The sequence below is a fragment of the Alligator sinensis genome, unplaced genomic scaffold (genome assembly GCF_000455745.1).
Source record: "Alligator sinensis unplaced genomic scaffold, ASM45574v1 scaffold544_1, whole genome shotgun sequence".
Taxonomy (NCBI): Eukaryota; Metazoa; Chordata; order Crocodylia; family Alligatoridae; genus Alligator; species Alligator sinensis.
In genome coordinates this window covers 28,300-45,806 of record NW_005841937.1, presented here as the reverse complement: position 1 = coordinate 45,806, position 17,507 = coordinate 28,300, and the positions used below count along the sequence as shown (strand labels likewise).

General features: G+C 41.7%; 1 protein-coding gene across 1 annotated transcript in view; it reads right to left on the bottom strand.

Annotated features, from left to right (window-relative positions):
• LOC102382619 (bifunctional heparan sulfate N-deacetylase/N-sulfotransferase 3) overlaps positions 1–10,171 on the bottom strand; it is a 110,032-nt gene extending 99,861 nt beyond the window's left edge. Inside the window, exon 1 of the mRNA XM_006019718.2 lies at positions 9,043–10,171. Within this exon, the coding sequence (XP_006019780.2) occupies positions 9,043–10,065 (1,023 nt within the window). The 5' untranslated portion in view covers positions 10,066–10,171. The remainder of the gene's footprint in view (positions 1–9,042) is intronic.
• Between the last annotated feature and the right edge of the window lie 7,336 nt (positions 10,172–17,507).

The window sequence follows — 17,507 nt, the reverse complement described above, 5'->3', positions numbered from 1 at the left end:
TGCACCAGCACCATGTGGTTCCTGGCTGCAGTGCTGGGACTGCAGGACTCAGCAGAAGCTGGCCTGGCCCCAGCAATTCCTGGCTGACACTGTGCGGTGCCAGCCAGGCTAGCTCAGCTCCTGCTGCTTCCTGTGATCTTGGCCATGCAGCTGGAACATGGTGCTGGAGTGTCGGGTGGGGAGGGGATGGGGAAATGGCAGGAGGAGGACAGCAGTGGCAGACGGGAGGGGAAAATGGCTGTGAGTGGGAGCACGGGGCCTGTGCCAGTGCCCCAGGGCCAGGAGTGGCAGGAGTGCAGAGCCTGGGCTTGGAGGAGCACTGACAGAGGCTCCACCTGCTGTGGCATGTGTGCTGTGGGCAAATCCTCCCCATCTACAAATGCTACAAACCTCACCATGGGCAACTGGTGCCTCCTGAGTCAGGGGGGGCACTTGCCTTGCTGGCAGCTAGTCAGCGACTTGGGGGGAAGAGTGTGTAGCATGAACTAATGTGGCTGCTGTTAACATAAAGTGCAATAACAGTGAAATGTAACCATGTTAGTCTCGTCTTGTAAGCAACTTAAAAACTCCATTTTGTATCCTTCTGCTTGACATAAGTGAATGAACTCTGCATAGCCTTTATGGGGTGAATGATGAGAGAATGGCATAGAGATGGGAGAAGAAGAATGCAACTGTTTATGTAATCAACAAGGCACCAAATGTAAGTTACCGGTCAGTAAACTAATTAATGAATGGCTGAAGAATCCCTTTTAAGCCTAGGGCACAAAGAAGATAACGAGGAGAGCGAATGTACCCATCCTGCCAGACGGGCAGCAAAAACACTCCAGGGCTAAGATAAGCTAAAGACAAAAGAAGAACAACTGCCAAAACAGAAGCTGGGTATAAAAAAACCCCAAAGCACTGAAACAAAGGTTGCCAGTCCCTCTAAAAGAACACTTTGAAAATGCCAAGTTGGGTGAGTCTCTTTCTCTACTGCTGTTTCATCAGAGCACAGATGCATCTGTTCACCCTGCTCCAGCTGTTATCTTTAAATCTGCTATCTTCAAATCATCATCATCTACTCAGTAATGCTGGGTTGGCCACCCTGGATTGATATTGAGCAACTATTGCTGGTAACTATATCTAGTGTACATGTGGATGAAATAGTTGTTTTATGTGTATGCTTGTGTGTAATAACATGTATGATGATTTATGTGTGTTTGTATGAATAGTGAGCCCGAACCCCTATGTCTAACTCATATGATCAATAAATGTGGCACCTTGCCTTATCCCCCTTTATAAAGTCTCGCTCGTAATTTGAGCAATTGGCAATTTGAGTAACAGGGGAGGCTGCGACGATCACACTGACCCAGAAGTGCCAGTGGTATGCCTGGGAGTGGCACTTCTCCTGGTGCCCCCATTCCCCAGATGGTGCTCTCAGGGGCGCACTAGCACTCCCTCCTGCCCCCCCCCACCCATCACCTAAGCAGAGAATGCTGGTTGTCAGGGGGTGCAACAGCGCTCTCAGGGGGTGCACATGCACCTCCTATGCATTGCCACTTACCCTCCCCAGCCACCCGTCCCCCTACACTCATAGCACCCCCCACAAACTCCATACCCACCCCTCATATCCACACCCCCCATTGCATCACCCCACATACACACACCCCCACATCCCAACTCCATACTGACCCACACCCCGCACACCTATCCACTCCCTCCACAAACCACATACTCACACCCTGCCCCCACACACCCACAGCACCCCAACCTATACCCACCCGCCTATACCCCCCACACAATATACAAGAGTAAAACTTCATTTTAAGCTATTATACTATCACCTCTATGACAATTTAAACAAAAAAAATCAAATTAATTAATGTTGTTGTAGATGTCTGATTTTTAGAATATAATTTAGTTTTTTTCTGGTTCCAACACGGCAAACCTCCTTGCTGAAAGGAGTACTTCTGGGGGGCAAGGAGAGGGACTTTTGGTGGCAAACGTCATGGGTTAGGGGGCGGGACTTGCAGCCCCAAGATGGTGACCAGGAGGCGGGGCACTTGTCAAGGGGTGGGGCTACCCTTGCGGCCCTTGACAGCTTGCCAAGACATGGTAAGCGGTCCTCCAGCTGAAATAATTGCCCACCCCTGATGTAAATAAATACCCTTTGGGGCTAATAATTACCTCTGGTGTGAAAAATCACTATTACATATAGCAGCTGTCTTGACTTCTGAGTGGTCAGGGCCTGTATGTCTCCTGGTTACAAATGCACCACAGGGGCTGCTTGACTTGCCAAGTGCTGGACTGGACCCCCATTGTGTCAGTAGCCCTGGGCCCTGCACGCCACACCACGTGCCTTGCTACTGTGCTGCACAGCAGGCACCCTCTGCTGCACCATGCCAGTGCCCCTGTGCTCTGCCCACCATACCATATGCCCCCATCTTGACTGCACTGCATGGCAGGCACCTCCCCATAGTATTGTACTAGCACACTGTGTAGGGCTCCAGGGTGCCCCCTTGCTGCCTGGCATTCTTAATGTCATGGTAACAATAACTGTTCATGGACACATACAGACAGCACGGCTGCATACAGACGTGCAGGCATGCGTGGTTTGTGACATCACAAACCTTTGCAGCACCACAAACCACACGCCTGAAAAATTAAAGCGTGTCCCGCACTGCAAATTTGCAGTTCAGTAGTGAAAAAAAAAGGCATGAAAAAAGTGGTATAGTGCACGCGACAGGAGCGTGCATCAGCAGACATGGAGGCTCGGTCCTCTACTCCTTTAGTTGTCTTCTGGCTCCTTCAGCATGCTGGGAGGAGCAGGGAAAGGGCAGTTTTCCTGAAGCAGGGCAATTTGCTTCACACCAAAGTACACATGCAGGGGCATGCACTGTGGCAAAAAGTAGGGGCACAAATTTGTGCTGCTACTACTTTTGCCATTGCATGCACACACCCCTGTATGTGGGGACATGTCCTATGTGTGTAGAAGACACTGGGAATTCATTCTTGCGGGCTTCATTTTCTCCTCTATCAGAAGATGAGGAGAGAGCGAGCACCAAGGAAACTGGTAACCAATTCTTATCGATGGTCTTAATCCTGGTGTGATTTATAGCAGTCTACCCTGAACTGTGTTGCTGGACTTTACTTCAGAAGAGATTGGGCAAAGTGGAGTGCTACTCTGACAGAGTCCATCTATGTGCCTATGACATACTCTGATGCTCCTGACACTTTGGAATTGGAAAAGCAGTCCTGACAGAAGCAGTGATGGACCAGCAGTCTATCCCTTTGACACCCTTTAACAGTGGAAGTCTGCACTCTGCCGCTGTAGCCAAGTTAGGATATCTTTCAACTTTCTGAATGGTACAAATGGATTATAATGGGCCACAGAGCCTGTGCCTGTGTTCCAGGTTGTATGATCTTCTCACTTGCATTTAAATGTGTAAAGAAACCTAAATTATTTGTAGATCTTATTGCAAACTCTAAATTGTCTTGAACTAGTTCATTTCATTTGGTTCTTCAATGGATTTATCATTTTTTCTTTAACTGTGTGTGCTGTTTATCCAATAAAAATATCATCAAAAACAAAAGATAGAACAGATACATCAAAGATTTATGGTCTGATCCTGCAACTCTTTCTCCCCTGAATAATTCCTGAGTATTACCTACTCCTGTAAGTAGTCCCGTTGCATTCCAAAGAACTACTCATATAAGTAAGTTTTATTTGGATGAATAAGGCTTGGAGGATTGATCTCATATTTCCTAGATGGATTAAAATCTATCAAAGACACAAAACCCTAATACTCACTAAAAAGAAGTAAGACTAGAACATAGAAGAGCACATGCCACCTGCAAAAAAGTGGATATGGTCAGTGTGAAACTGGCCTTTCTGCAATTATGCAGTATCCTTCTAATAGTGACCATCCACTTCTACAATTTCACATGAGGGTAAAAACACATAAACAATATTAAGCTGTCTGGGATACTTCTTGAAGGAACTGCGTGTAACAGATGAATTCTGACAATGATGGCTGTCTCTTCTTTTCAAAAGCCCTCAGTAATCCTTGAGTTAGATTGCAAACAAATCCAGCCTGATCTACCACCATGTGGGGAAAAAACAAAAACAGGCAGAAACCCCCCACCTCAAGCATGTATGCTCATTAGGGTTAAGGGTCATAAGGGAAATACTGGGTCTGTGAGAAAACAGAAGAGTGACATGGAGATCAATACTGCCCTTACTGGAAAAATGGTCTGTTTTTAAAGGGGGAACGAATAAGACAAGGCAAAATGAAAGCGCACACTTTTTTCTCTTTCCACTTTCCACCAACACTTCACAGTATCACAGTTTTCCATTAAAAAACAAACAAACAAAAAATAGATCCAATCTTGGGGAGGAGGGTGGAGGGGGAAGGTGGCTATTCAGAAAGAAGTACAGAAATAGAGCAGCTTGTTAATTTCCTCCTGTAAGCCGTTTTGGGCATCTATTCATATACGTATACATATAAATCACACATACACACACACACTTTATTTTTTCCTTATGTTCTTGCTTGGACCTTTCCTGGAAGAGCTTTATGTTTCCGAGTTTGAGAACCGCTGCAAAAAATCATTATAATGAAAGAGTGATATATTAAATTAATAGACTGCCAACTGGGACAACCATGGGCTACCAAGATAAACTTACCCTAGGGATGTCCAGATAGGTTTGTCTTTATATGTCCATTTAAATGAATTATTTGCACTGCACAGGCTTTTAGTCTACTAAAAGAAACAGATAACGTGAATAGAATATAACATTGTCACAGGATAATGGTCTCTTGCTGCCAAGAGAAGAAAAAAAATATTGAAAATGAACACTGAGGTGATGTTACCCAGTTTATTTTCAAAGTGGGAGACAATTAGGTTGCAACAATGTTGCCTTCTGCTGGTATTCTTTGTATTATGACAAATGAAGACAAAGTAAATAAAATAAGATGGATGGATATTGCTGATGTGGAGTGACAGTTACTCACTGTGCCATATTGAAAGATTACACTCTTATTGGCCTAGATTTCATATAGTGACAGTCACACATCAGTAATGATTAGGTAATCTAACAATTTAATGCACAGTCTCAGCTTTTTACAGCTAAAATTATACTGGGGCAATAGCACGTGTATACTTAAGGCTTAAAACAACTATTTGCAAAATCAGTCAGCTCCTGTTCAGACACCTGAATGAAGTGCTCAGTATGCAGCAATTCCCATTGTTCTGACTACTTATTTAGGTGCCTGAATTAGAGCTGTTACATGTTGAGTTCTTTTGAGTATCTAACCCTATTTATAAATGAACTGTAAATCCATAATATGCACTACTTCAACTCAGTGGTATGTTTTGTAACTACTGCCCTCTCTTTTAGGGTGTATGGAAGAGCACTGATTTACACTGTCAACAATTCTGATTGTCGTTCATCAAAAGTCAGTAACTAGAATGAAGTTACTATGTATTTTTAAGCCTAAATACTGCTGGGGCAGTCTTCTAAGCAGGGAGATTAATTCCACAAGAAACAAGATAAAGATATATATAAATATATAAAGATATATATAGCTCAAGAAAAAAAGATATACATAAGCTCACTAAGACAGCTAAGGGATAAATCCAAACTATGCAGATGAATCCTGTACTCCCTCCCCAAGACAGTGAAATGAATGATCACTACCCACTGAGTGGGGAGCATGGGGTACGGAAAGCTTTTATGAACTTAGTCCTCTCCAGAGCACTTGTGTAGAATCAAGTATAACCTGAGCCAAATTGTTCTAACTGCCTTTATCCTGTAGACCATTAGTGATTTAGAGACTGGTGTGAGACTCTAGCAGAGCTGCACTGGAAATTATATGGTCAGAAATGTACACCATTACATTTGATAGGAAAGAATAAATAATTCTGTCAAAAAGCTCTGTAATTTTAATTGAAATTTCATAGAAGAGCATCAGCCCAATGACAGTATTGTTAGTACAGTATTTAAATGATAGTTTAGCTGAAATTAGTTAATCATGGGTACTGAATGTATACAAAATCACAATTAGGCAGCTATTTTCACACTTGAGGCACACAATTCTCCGTGTTAGTCAATGCAGCAGAACTCAATAAAACACTATCACTTGTATCTAATATGATGGTATTTATGCACAAGTATGGTTTTCAATAACATTTTCAGCTGCTTCAAATTAATTCTACCTTATTCATTCAGTTTGTCAAAGTACTGCAGAGGATAACTCTTCGATATTAATAGTAATGGAGATGCATTGCATCTGACAGTGCTAACAACATGTTTAATAGAATACATTACATTTAAGTAGATTAAGGATATGAAGTGAATGCTTTAAAAAAAAATCTAGTGTTTCAGAAAACAGCTGTCTTTGAATGATAGTCTCTGTTGTAATTTTCTAAATAATCTCCTTTTCTATATTATATTTCCTTTTAATTTGATTTTATATATAGTCTCACGAGATATTAACAGGATTCAACTCTTTTGCATTTTCTTTAGCTATTAGTAAAACATGTTTTATATCCAATGACTGTCATTAATGAAGTCAATAGTTTACTGTTGTTTATAAATGACTTCATCATAATAAAAAATGTCATTTTTAGGTGTATTTCACGAAAAGAAATAATAGGAAACATAAATTTCAGATCCTTAGACTCTATTAGAGTGGAGCTCTTTACTATTTTTTAAAGAGGGTCTACATAGTTTATCTTTATGCATTTCATTAATCCAATTGTGCTCTTCTTCAAAGCAAAGGCAATTTTGCCACTGATATGGGAGGAACAGAATCAGGCCTTATACCTTTCTTTCCTGCAACTGAATTTTTAATTTAAGTTCTCTCTCATACATACACAAAGGAAATGATGCAACCATTTTACTTACTTACACACACACACACACACACACACACACTGGTTACAGTACAGTGCTCGCTTTTGCTTCTATAAGTATTTTTAGAAAAATGCTTGTATCCAAGAGGTACATATTGTAAGGTTTTATATGTGATGAAAGCAATTTATAATTGTGACTAACAGTTTATAAAAAATACATTCAAAATGTAATATTTGTTGCAGCTGTTTCTTTAAAAACAGACAGACTGACCTACATGTTTTAATTTTAAGAGCATAGAAATGTCAGTCTCAAACCTTTTATTCAATGACACAATAGTTTGAGATTATTATAGCTCGCTACATGTTGTGGCAATTTAATAAGATTCTCTTTTTCAGTTATGTGAAGTTTAAAAAAAAATTTAATAACCAAAAAGTTACCCAGTAATATCTATCCTTTTCTCCCTGAATTCTCTTTCAACAATCAAACTGCTAACTTTCAAAGCATCTCCTGGGATTCTTAGTACAAATAACCAGGGTACTAAACATTACAAATGCCTGATAACTTTTTAGCAGTAATATCAAATACTTCAGTTTTTTGCAAAGCATTCTCTGGCCATCCGTTTCACTTCATGGTCACTCTTATCCTCACAGAGGAAGAATGGGTCCTACACTGGGTATTTGCAGTTTAAAATGGTAAAAAAAACCCCTTTCAGATACCAGTTAGGAAAACACAGCAATTGTTTCCAACATGCAAGAACAATATCTTGGTTGAATGCTAGAACCACAAAAAGTAGACAAGAGAAACCACTAACTTCCGACATTTAAAAAACTTTTAAAACTATTAATAATTCAATCTGTTCTTTAAAATTTATGTTGAAATATTTTATCAGTTCAACACACATTCACTTCCTGTTTATGAGACTAGCTGATGGCAACATACAAGCTTTATATAAAATAACTCTTCTTGGACCCAATCATGGTAGGAGTTGAGTACTTTCTGAAAATCTTTCCCTCAGTACCAAATGAAGCATCTACCTGGAGGGGCTTGTCACCCTGTAGAATCAAACTCTGACATTTACTAACTTTTCAGCAATTGAGGGTGCTGGTAAGAGAGTCTACCTTCACAAATGCAGAGGTCCCTGGGTTCATGAGAAAGGTTTCCATGTGGGGTAGGGGAGATGAATTCAGAGATCTCAAAAGGAGTATCCACCTTCAGCACAGAGCAGAACCTAGTCCAATGAGGGCTGCTTCTGTGCTACTTCAGAAAGGGCAAAGGAGATGCGACAGTCAATTTATTGCTATGATCCAGCAGCCATACATGGAGTGAATGGATAGTTTGTGGACTGAACTCAGTCATAGAACTGCAGCAACTACCACAGAGGTACCTATTAGGGCCGTGTGAAATTTTGCCAATGTTTCGTTTTGAGGCTGTTTCGACTCATTTTGAGCTCAAAACAGCCAAATTGAAACGAAACGAAAGACTTTGAAACAGCCTTGAAACAAGGGCACTTGAAACGTTTCGAAAGTTTAGAAGTGTTTTGAGTTTCAAAGCTGGGCTCACTCATAGGGAAACAAAGTAAGGAGAGGAAGGGGGAAGAGTGGGGAAGGACCATGCTGATATTGACATGTGCAGCTGGCCAGTGACTGTGATCCTTCCCTGAGGTCCCTTCCAACCCCAGTGCTCAGAGGGAGGGACAGAAAAAACAGCTGTGCCTTAACACATACACAAAGTCACACATCACAAGTTTTGCTTGTCAGCAACTTGAAGTACAGTTTCCCAGAAAACCCTGCACCTATCTCCTTATAGGCAGTTTTGTGCTTCCCCATTACAGTCTATGGGCAAAATGTCAAAACAATGTTGAAACAGAGAAACATTTTCGACTAAACAAAATAGAACAGTGTTTTTGAAACTAAACAAAACTTGAAATGAAACACTGTCCCATTGAAACAGCAGGCGAAATGAAATGGTGCTGTTTCGCACAGCCCTAGTACCTGCTTACCATAAAGGAACTCTATAGCCTACAGTGAGGAAAGATTCTAACTCCATATCCCCTTGTACCAAGCACATGCATATTAGCTGGGTGCTGGAGGGCAGATTTACATCTTTCATGAGTTTCAAATCTTATTACTTTTTCATTTGACTAATAAGAATTCACACTTGAAGTCTTAGCTGTAATAGAAGGGTAGTTTCTGCACATACTGTACCTGCACATCATTGGCATTCATCCTTGTTCCCTCTTTCCCAACAAAGATGTCATCTATGTCAACAAGAATGTACCTATCCAAGGACAACGTGAGCTTCTTCCCAGACAGGAAAGAGACCGCATCTACAAAGATCAGCTTGTGCAGCCAAAAGTTTAAGTTGTTGCCGAAGAGGACTCGTTGAATCCCATCGTGCAGTCCTGCGTCATGAACTACTGTGGCATAGAGAGCACTTTTAGCGACGGGTGGTGGAAGGTTTTCTGGTGCCTTTACTTTTGCGAATAACACTGGCTGATAGGCTGAGTGATTAATTTGGAATACTGTCCAGTCATTTCCAGGCAAGGGGCCTTTATCAAGCTTTGATGATTTAGTCACATGAAGCAATGGGGAATGAGGGTTAATACAACAGTCTTTAACACCTAGATTGCTGTGAACATGAAAAGAGAAACCCTTCAACTGAAAGCTCTGCAAGCTGTTCTCACTGCCTTTATAAAATCCAATGACACCCACTCCATATTCTATACAGTATTTATCTAGAAGGCCTCTGTTCCAGGAGTCCATATTCACATACTTCAAAATGTTTTCATATATGATGAGAACATATTTGCCTTTATTTTTATCTATAAGCACTGGAAGATCACCTTTCCCAGGAGCAATCTCTATGTGGTATTGAAATCTGCTGGATTCTAGAATGGTTATTATATCTTGACCAAGTGTTGAATACTGACTTTCCACAAACACCAGCACTACAAGATCAGTCCTCAGGGGATCAACAGGCTTCACTGTCTTCAGTTCCATCAATTTGTATGGCAACAGCTGAAAATCACCACATTCCATGTCTGAAGAGATCTCAGAAAGTTCATTTTCCTGTTTGTAGCCATTATACAAATAGTAAGCAGAAATAACAATGCTTACCATACAAAAAGTGGCAAGCAGGATAACTGTTCTTTGAAAATGTCTGTGAAGTTTCATGATAAAACTCATGTTGTGTACTTGCCTTAGACTGTTCCCAAGCAGCAGCAGCATTAAAAAAATTATAAACAGCTTTCAACAACTTGTTCCAGTCCTGTTTAATAATTTATGTCACCATTGCAGCACATATGTCTATCTTCCACAAGCTTTACAGAAGGTATAGTCTAGAAGAAAAGAAAATTAGAGGTTTAAGTCATGCATTAAAATATCATTGCATTTTAATTATCTTATAGTAGGCAAATCATTGCTAAGTATAGGTTTGAAAAATCAAGTGTCTTTTTTTGAAGTTTGAAACAGTGTTAAAATGTTTTCTTCCCCCTAACGTTCACTTTTTTCAGATTTTACAATCAAACAAATTTCATTTCTGCATTTCCTAGCTTCACAGGCTGAGATCAGAGATCTCCTCCAGTCCCACATAATAACCAAATCTCAGCTAGCCTGTGTACCTGTGTAACAACTATCATGTTGGTTGTACTGATCCTAGAACAGGGACTGGTAAAATACCAGGCACTTTCATCTGGCCCATGGGCACCCACCAACTAATTGTAGTCTACTCAGCCCTTCAGTTCATGAGGGTGGAAGCGAGATGCCCATGTATACACACCCCTGCCAACATAGCCTACAGGGAAGTGGTGGGGTCAGCGACACAGCTGCAGCTGGGTGGAAGCAAAGAGTGTGGGGCTGGGGCTGAGGGCACTGTGGAGCCTGCACCCAGTGGGGTGGCAACAGTGCAGAGCTTGGGTGGGCAGTGTGTGGGTGTGAGGGAGCGTGTGGGGGAGTGTGGGGCCCCTCTCCCCATACTCCCCCTATGGCATGCAGCCCTGGCAGCAGCAGGCAGGGGTGCTCATGCCTGGCACAGGCGCTGGTGCCCGGTGGCATGTGGCTCTGACCAGTGCTGCACATTGCAGTGAGGAGCAGAGCCCGGCCAGGCTGCCTGTATCGCTGGCGCTACCTGCCACACATGCGTAGCCTCTGCACTTGTGCAGCACTGGAGGGAAGTCCCTCTGTCAGAAGTGCAGGGGAGCCCTGGCCACTGCTTCCCCATGAAGTCCTGGGACCTGCACAGCAGAGAGCAGCACAGGCAGCTGGCTCTAGCACATGGATCGTCCCCCTGGTGGCATGCAACTGTGGGGGCTGTGCAAGCACAGTGGGGAGTACCAGTAATAAAGGTGGCCTGGCCGGGCTGTGCCCCTCACATGCAGCGCTGGCCAGAGCCACACTGCTGGGCAGCAGTGCCTGTGCCAGGCATGAACACTACGAGTGCGCTCATCTGCTGCGTGTGCCGGGGGGGGGGGGGGGGTGTGTGTGGAGGGGATCCCCAAACCCCCCCACACACCCCACAAATGCCACACACCCACATTCTTCCTCCACAACCCCCTATATACACCCCCAACATATCCTATGCCCCCCCACACACAGTCACATCCCACGCACACCCCAGCATACACACACACAGCATACAAGTCTACGAATTTATTTTTTGAGTTATTATTTAGTCACCTCTATATACCAAATGCAAACAGAAATCATAGCAAACATTTTTTGTAATAAAATTAAAATAGATTATAGTAGGTGTTTGACTTTTAGTGTGTCATCTGTTTTTTTTTCTGGTTCTAAGATGGCAGCCCTCCCTCCCAAAAGGAGCATTTCCAAGAGAAGAGGAAGGACTTCCAGTGGCAAGGCCAGGGGTTAGGGATGGGACTTCCAGTGCCAAGATTGTTGCCCTCCCCCTGGTCATTATCAAGGGGCGGGGCTACCCATGTGGCCCTCGAAAGTTCACCAAACTTCATTAAGCGACTCTCCACCTGAAATAATTGCCTGCCCCTGTCCTAGAATGTTAATAATAGAGGATGAGCAAAAAGGATTTCAAAAAGGGTTTCAATGGGAGTTAGAATAATAGAAAATTAAAGTTGGAAGGAATCTCAGGAGGTCATCTAGTCCAACCCCCTGCTCAAAGCAGGACCATGCACAACTAGACCATCCAAGCCAAAGCTTTGTCTATCCAGATCTTAAAAACCTTCAAAGATGGAGATTGCACAACCTCTCTGGGTAACTTGTCCCAGTGCTTTACTATCCTCCTTGTGAGAAACTCTTTCCTAATGCTTAACATAAACTTCATTTGCTGCAATGTGAGACCATTGCTCCTTGTTCTGTCATCTGCCACTCCTGAAAACAGTCCAGCTCCATCCTCTTTGGAACCACGCTTCAGGTAGTTGAAGGCTGCTATTAACTCCTCCCTCAGTCCTCTCTTTTCCAAACTAAATAAGTCCAGTTCCCTCAACCTCTCCTCAGAAGTCATGTGCCCCAGGCCCCTAACCACTTTTACTGCCCGCAGCTGGACTCTCTCCAATTTGTCCACATCCTTTCGGTAGTGGGGGGCCCAAAACTGGACACGGTACTCCAGATGTTGCCTCACCAGTGCTGAATAGAGCGGAAGAATCACTTTCCTGAAACTTCTGGCAACACTCCTACCAATGCATCCCAGTATGCTGTTAGCCTTCTTTGCAACAAGGGAACACTGTTGGCTCATATTCAGCTTACTGTACTAGTGGGGAACTCCACTACACTTGGGGCACTTCACTTGATACTGGCTGCCAACCGGACATTGAGCCATTGACTACTACCCCCAATGATCCAGCCAGTTTTCTATCCACTATACAGTCCATTCATACAACCCATACTTCCTTAGCTAGTCTAGTGCCTAGTTAGGAATCTAGATACTAGAATAAGCACTTAAATACCTTTACAAGTATAGTCCTAAATTCCCTTCTTGGTAACTTTGTATTGGACTCATCCTGTGGAAATCAAACATAGGAAGTGTGATACCAGAGAACTGCAGAGGTGCACATCCCCTGCCAAATCCTAAATCCTGCCCCAATGTGCACTGGAATGTCTATGATGTCTGACCAAACATTTATACAGTAGAAAAAAATATATTTCTAATCTTTATACTTTAAAAAACAAAACCTTTAAGGAGGGAGAGAGAGGGGAAATCACTCCACACAGGAGATTTTAGATTTTGCAACACAATCTCATGTCAACATGACATTGAAATACTCAAGTTAATGTTGCATGAGCTCATGAATATATATATATACATTTTTAAACTCTGCCACATTGTATGCATGGATTCTGCTGCAATTCTTTCAGTACAGTCATGCACCTTCTCAAACAATGTACTATGACCTTCCCCCCCCACCTTTAATGTCCAATATACATTTGTAGTATTGGGCTGTCTGACACACGCATTTAAATATTATCTATACAAATGTACAAAGTAAAAAAGTAACCTAATCTTTGTAAAACATGTTAAAAATTAAATTTAACATCAAAGAGCAGCAATTAAATTTGCTGGTGCATACATGGCATCTAATTTTGCATTTTATGTCCAAAGTTTAATAAAACTGTGCTGACGGTCAAAAAGATAATATAATGGGGAAAAAATTAAAATGTCTACCTAAAAAACAAACTAGAAAAATATTATAATGAAATTAGTTTAAATATAAAATAAAATGAAATACTGCAAGATGTAGACTTAAGGTCATAGCAGCATTTGTATAATACTGTATAGCAAATAACAAATTAGTATAATCTCATAATATATCATAGTTCATAAATATAAGGGGATGCCTTTAAATTTGCACGTGAAATCTTAAATCAATCACTTCCTGACTTTTGATACTTAACTAGATAGATATCTTTCACATACTTGTAATGCATTTTTTTATTAAACTGAAAACTATTTTTTTTAAAGTTAAAACTGAAGAGTTTCTAAATTTAGTCAACAGCCAGTGCTGATGCGTATAAAGTCTATGGAGTTTAACATTTCTCCTGCAGTATTTGTGAGTACCTCCAGAGCAAAAAAGTGTATCTATATGCAAAAACTAACAGAGACGCACATTTACACTTTCTTCAGGAACATGCTAATGCTCATTTTAGAGACCTAATGAAGTTTTGGTCCACAGCATTTTCTGCTCTGCACTTTTCTGCCAAGTGAGCAAAAACATTCTTTTGCTAAGAATTTCTATTCCTAGAATTTCACTAGCTTCATTTATTGTTGGTACACAAAGCAGAAAATAATTGAACAAGACCTAGTAGGCTTGTGTTCCATAAGATATGAAGAAAATTAACAAACAGATAAAGGAAAAGTTTGGTAGCAAAAGAAATTTTGGGCTTTGTCCTACTCCTAATAGTCCATAGCAAAATCCCCACTGACTTGAATCAAGAGAGGAACAGATCTTTTATTCTGAAGCATTCAAAATTCATGTTACCAAAATGTAAAAAAAATAGGGTAGAAGCAAACAAAGTACTTAACAATGTCTTTTCAACTTTCTCAGCTTTAGCTACATCCCAATGGGGGAAAAAAGGAGTATAAGCACAAGCTTAAAAAAAGATGAACAGCAGCACAAGCTGAGTAGAGAGGGGCATCCGAGGCTGTTTTAATGAGAGCTTGGCACTTCAGTTATAGCCTGCATAAAAGCTGGACTATGGACAAGGAAATGAGCACACAGCTGTATCTTATTCAGATGATGATTATATTTAAACCCACCAAACAAACCTATTCTCTGCCCATAGCTTTCCTTTTTTTACCCATGCTCTTTAGAGTACAGGAGTAGGTGCACAAGTATGCTGACACTATGCTCACTAGAAAGGCTTAAACTTAACACTTAACTTTATTTGTTATTGGAGAAACCCTTATACTCTTGCACTGGAGCACAACAGACTTACACTCTGTTTTGCACAAACATGGACTGGTTAAAAACAATAATTCTAGAGTCACTGGTCTGAAAAATATGCAATTTGAAAATTATTATAAAAAGACTAAATAACAACTCTGTGCGAGAAAACAGCACTGCCGAAGACGTTTGAGAGGTTATTCACTTTGTCACTGTCACACATTTAGGTTAGATACTATGGAGGGACCATCAGTCTAGCTAGCAGTAAAGTGATGGTTAATCAACAGGGAATAGGAAACAAAAGAGAAGCTCAGTCTTCAGAGACTGGGATGAAATTTAAGTAGCACATTTTCTGACAGGTGACTGTTCATTTGTGGATACAACTCACGCCTGAGAAACTTACCACCACAGTTTTGCATCTCTAGTTGAGCTGGCTGACAGAAAATGTACCCTTAGGTAATTTTTACGAGTAAGTTCATGATTAATAATTCATTGTAATTTACTTTTTACTTACTGAACACTGTCAGCATGCTTTGTGTCTATCTACACATTAGTGTCCAATAATCATGGCATCTGAACTTTAGTGCAGAGCCCTATACAGCTCTTGGATTTGCTTAGGATATTATATTTGATCAGAACTGACTTTTGTTGCCATAGGTGTGTATGTATTCACACACAAAGCTAAGCCAGCCAGACACCAGTCTTCTGTTGGCTGAGTAATACCGTCTCCCTGAATAACTCAAACCCTTATCAGACACACAGCTATCCATCCAATGACAGGGTGAGTGCACCTACTACCACAGGCCCACAATCCTTCTGTTCCTGCAAGAGTCACTGCTCTGGTTTTGAATGTCCAGGGGTGAGAATAACTGGTCTCCACCCTGCCATAGAAAAATACCCAGCATGCTTGGGAAATGCCTCTTGCACTGCTAGCTTTCATTTGTAAGCAAACAGAGGAGATAGGGACTGCCACCAAAACACAGTGGCTACTGCTTAGAACAGGAAAGAAACCTTGGTTTTCCTTTGCCTGAGGGGAAATAGGCCCCAGTACACCCAGCTGGGAAGCCATCCTAGGATGAAAGAAGTTTCTCCAGGCATTACAGAAGAGATGCAAGCCAAGGGCTACAAAAGAAACAAGCAGCAATGCTAAGGGAAAGCAAGGGATCTGCAGCAAGCCTATTACTGTATTTACTCAATTCCAAGATGGCATTCCCTCTCCCATTCAACATGGGGAAAACAAAGCCTTGTCTTAGCATTGGGTATCAGGTAAAAATGCAGCAGCTGCAGTCAGAAGATGGTGCAGGGACCCCCTCGCCAAGGCATAAGGCAGTGCAGAGTCCAGATCGGAGGCAGGCAATGGCAGGGGAGGGGGCAAAAGGTAAGTGGCAGAGGGACAAGGGGTGAGGTGGCGAGGAACCCAGCATGGAGGAACATAACAGCACAAAGCAATACAAAACCTAGTGTGGGGGCAGGGCAAGTACTGTGGAGGGACAGCGGGGCGGGAGGCAGGACTGCCCTACCTCCCCCCGCAAGCCCCTCTCTGGTGCCTGCATACTCCCATATCCCCCTGCTGCTGCTTTCTTGGACCCAGCAGAAAGAAAGATGACTCCCCAAAAACTAGATTCTATGCGTGGAAAACTATAAAACAAATGTATTTTCCTATATGTGGGATCAACTTATTAAGGGTCATCTAAAATTTGTACAGGACAAGGGCACAGAACAGAAAATGTGGAGCTATATCATAGGCTAATTCTTTTTACGAAGAGCTTCATATTTGGAGAGGACACTACTTTCACCTCAATCCCTCCTGTGGATTCTCATATGAACTAGAAGATAAAAATCTCTGAAGTACACAATGCAAAAGAAAAGGAAGGGGAAAAAAAAGTTAATCTTGCTCGCCTGCAGAGACGGAGATCTTTGAAGCAAAGAAAAAAAGTGGTTTCAGGTAAATACTACATTGCATGACTTAACTGCATTTTCTTATTTTTTATTTTGAGGTGATATCTGGAAACCTCCAATTCTTTTCCTTATTTAAAATGATGCCCTTTCACTCACTGGAAGGACAAAAGAATGGACTTTTACAATTGTCATTTTATTTCACAAACATCTACTAGCAATAAAATAACATTAGAACCATTTGGAGCATTTTAACTGTAACATATCAAAAAGCCATTTCACTGCAAAAAATTGGAAAAAATAGAGAGTGACCTGCATACTGCAGCAGAAGAACATAAAACATATTCCTTTGCAGGCATTCAAGTGGCTATTTACTTGGAGGCACAGTGTTTGGCAGAACATTTTTTTTTTTGAAGAAAACTTTGCAAGCACGTAAAAATGTTAAAGGCAGCAGCCCAGTTTAAAATGAATCACTGTCACACCATGTTAGGGAGAGGTAGAGGACAGTGGCACAGCAAAGCCCATATTCCTGTCCCAGGGGGCGTGTTTTTCTTTGACTTGCAATGCTAGGCAGCATTGACAGTCCTTGCTTCTTTGCTAAAGTATTGTGAACTCTTGTACAAAGAGATCCCTTTTATCCTCAGAGACATAATAAATAAAATCCAGTAGATCCTTTATGATTTCTAAGTATGGCAGCTCTGCTTCTTCCATCATGTCACTCAGCAAAGAGTTATACTGGTACCACCACTGAACAGTCAGGCAGCCATTAGCTCATGCAATCCTGAACTGCCGGCAGCATCTACCATCTCTGAGCCTTTGTCACCCTCAGGAGTGATGTGCTGACCATAAGAATCGCTGTCTGTAATAATGTTGTCAATATGGACTGTGCTTTTCTAATACTCATAGCCATTCATCAACTTTCCT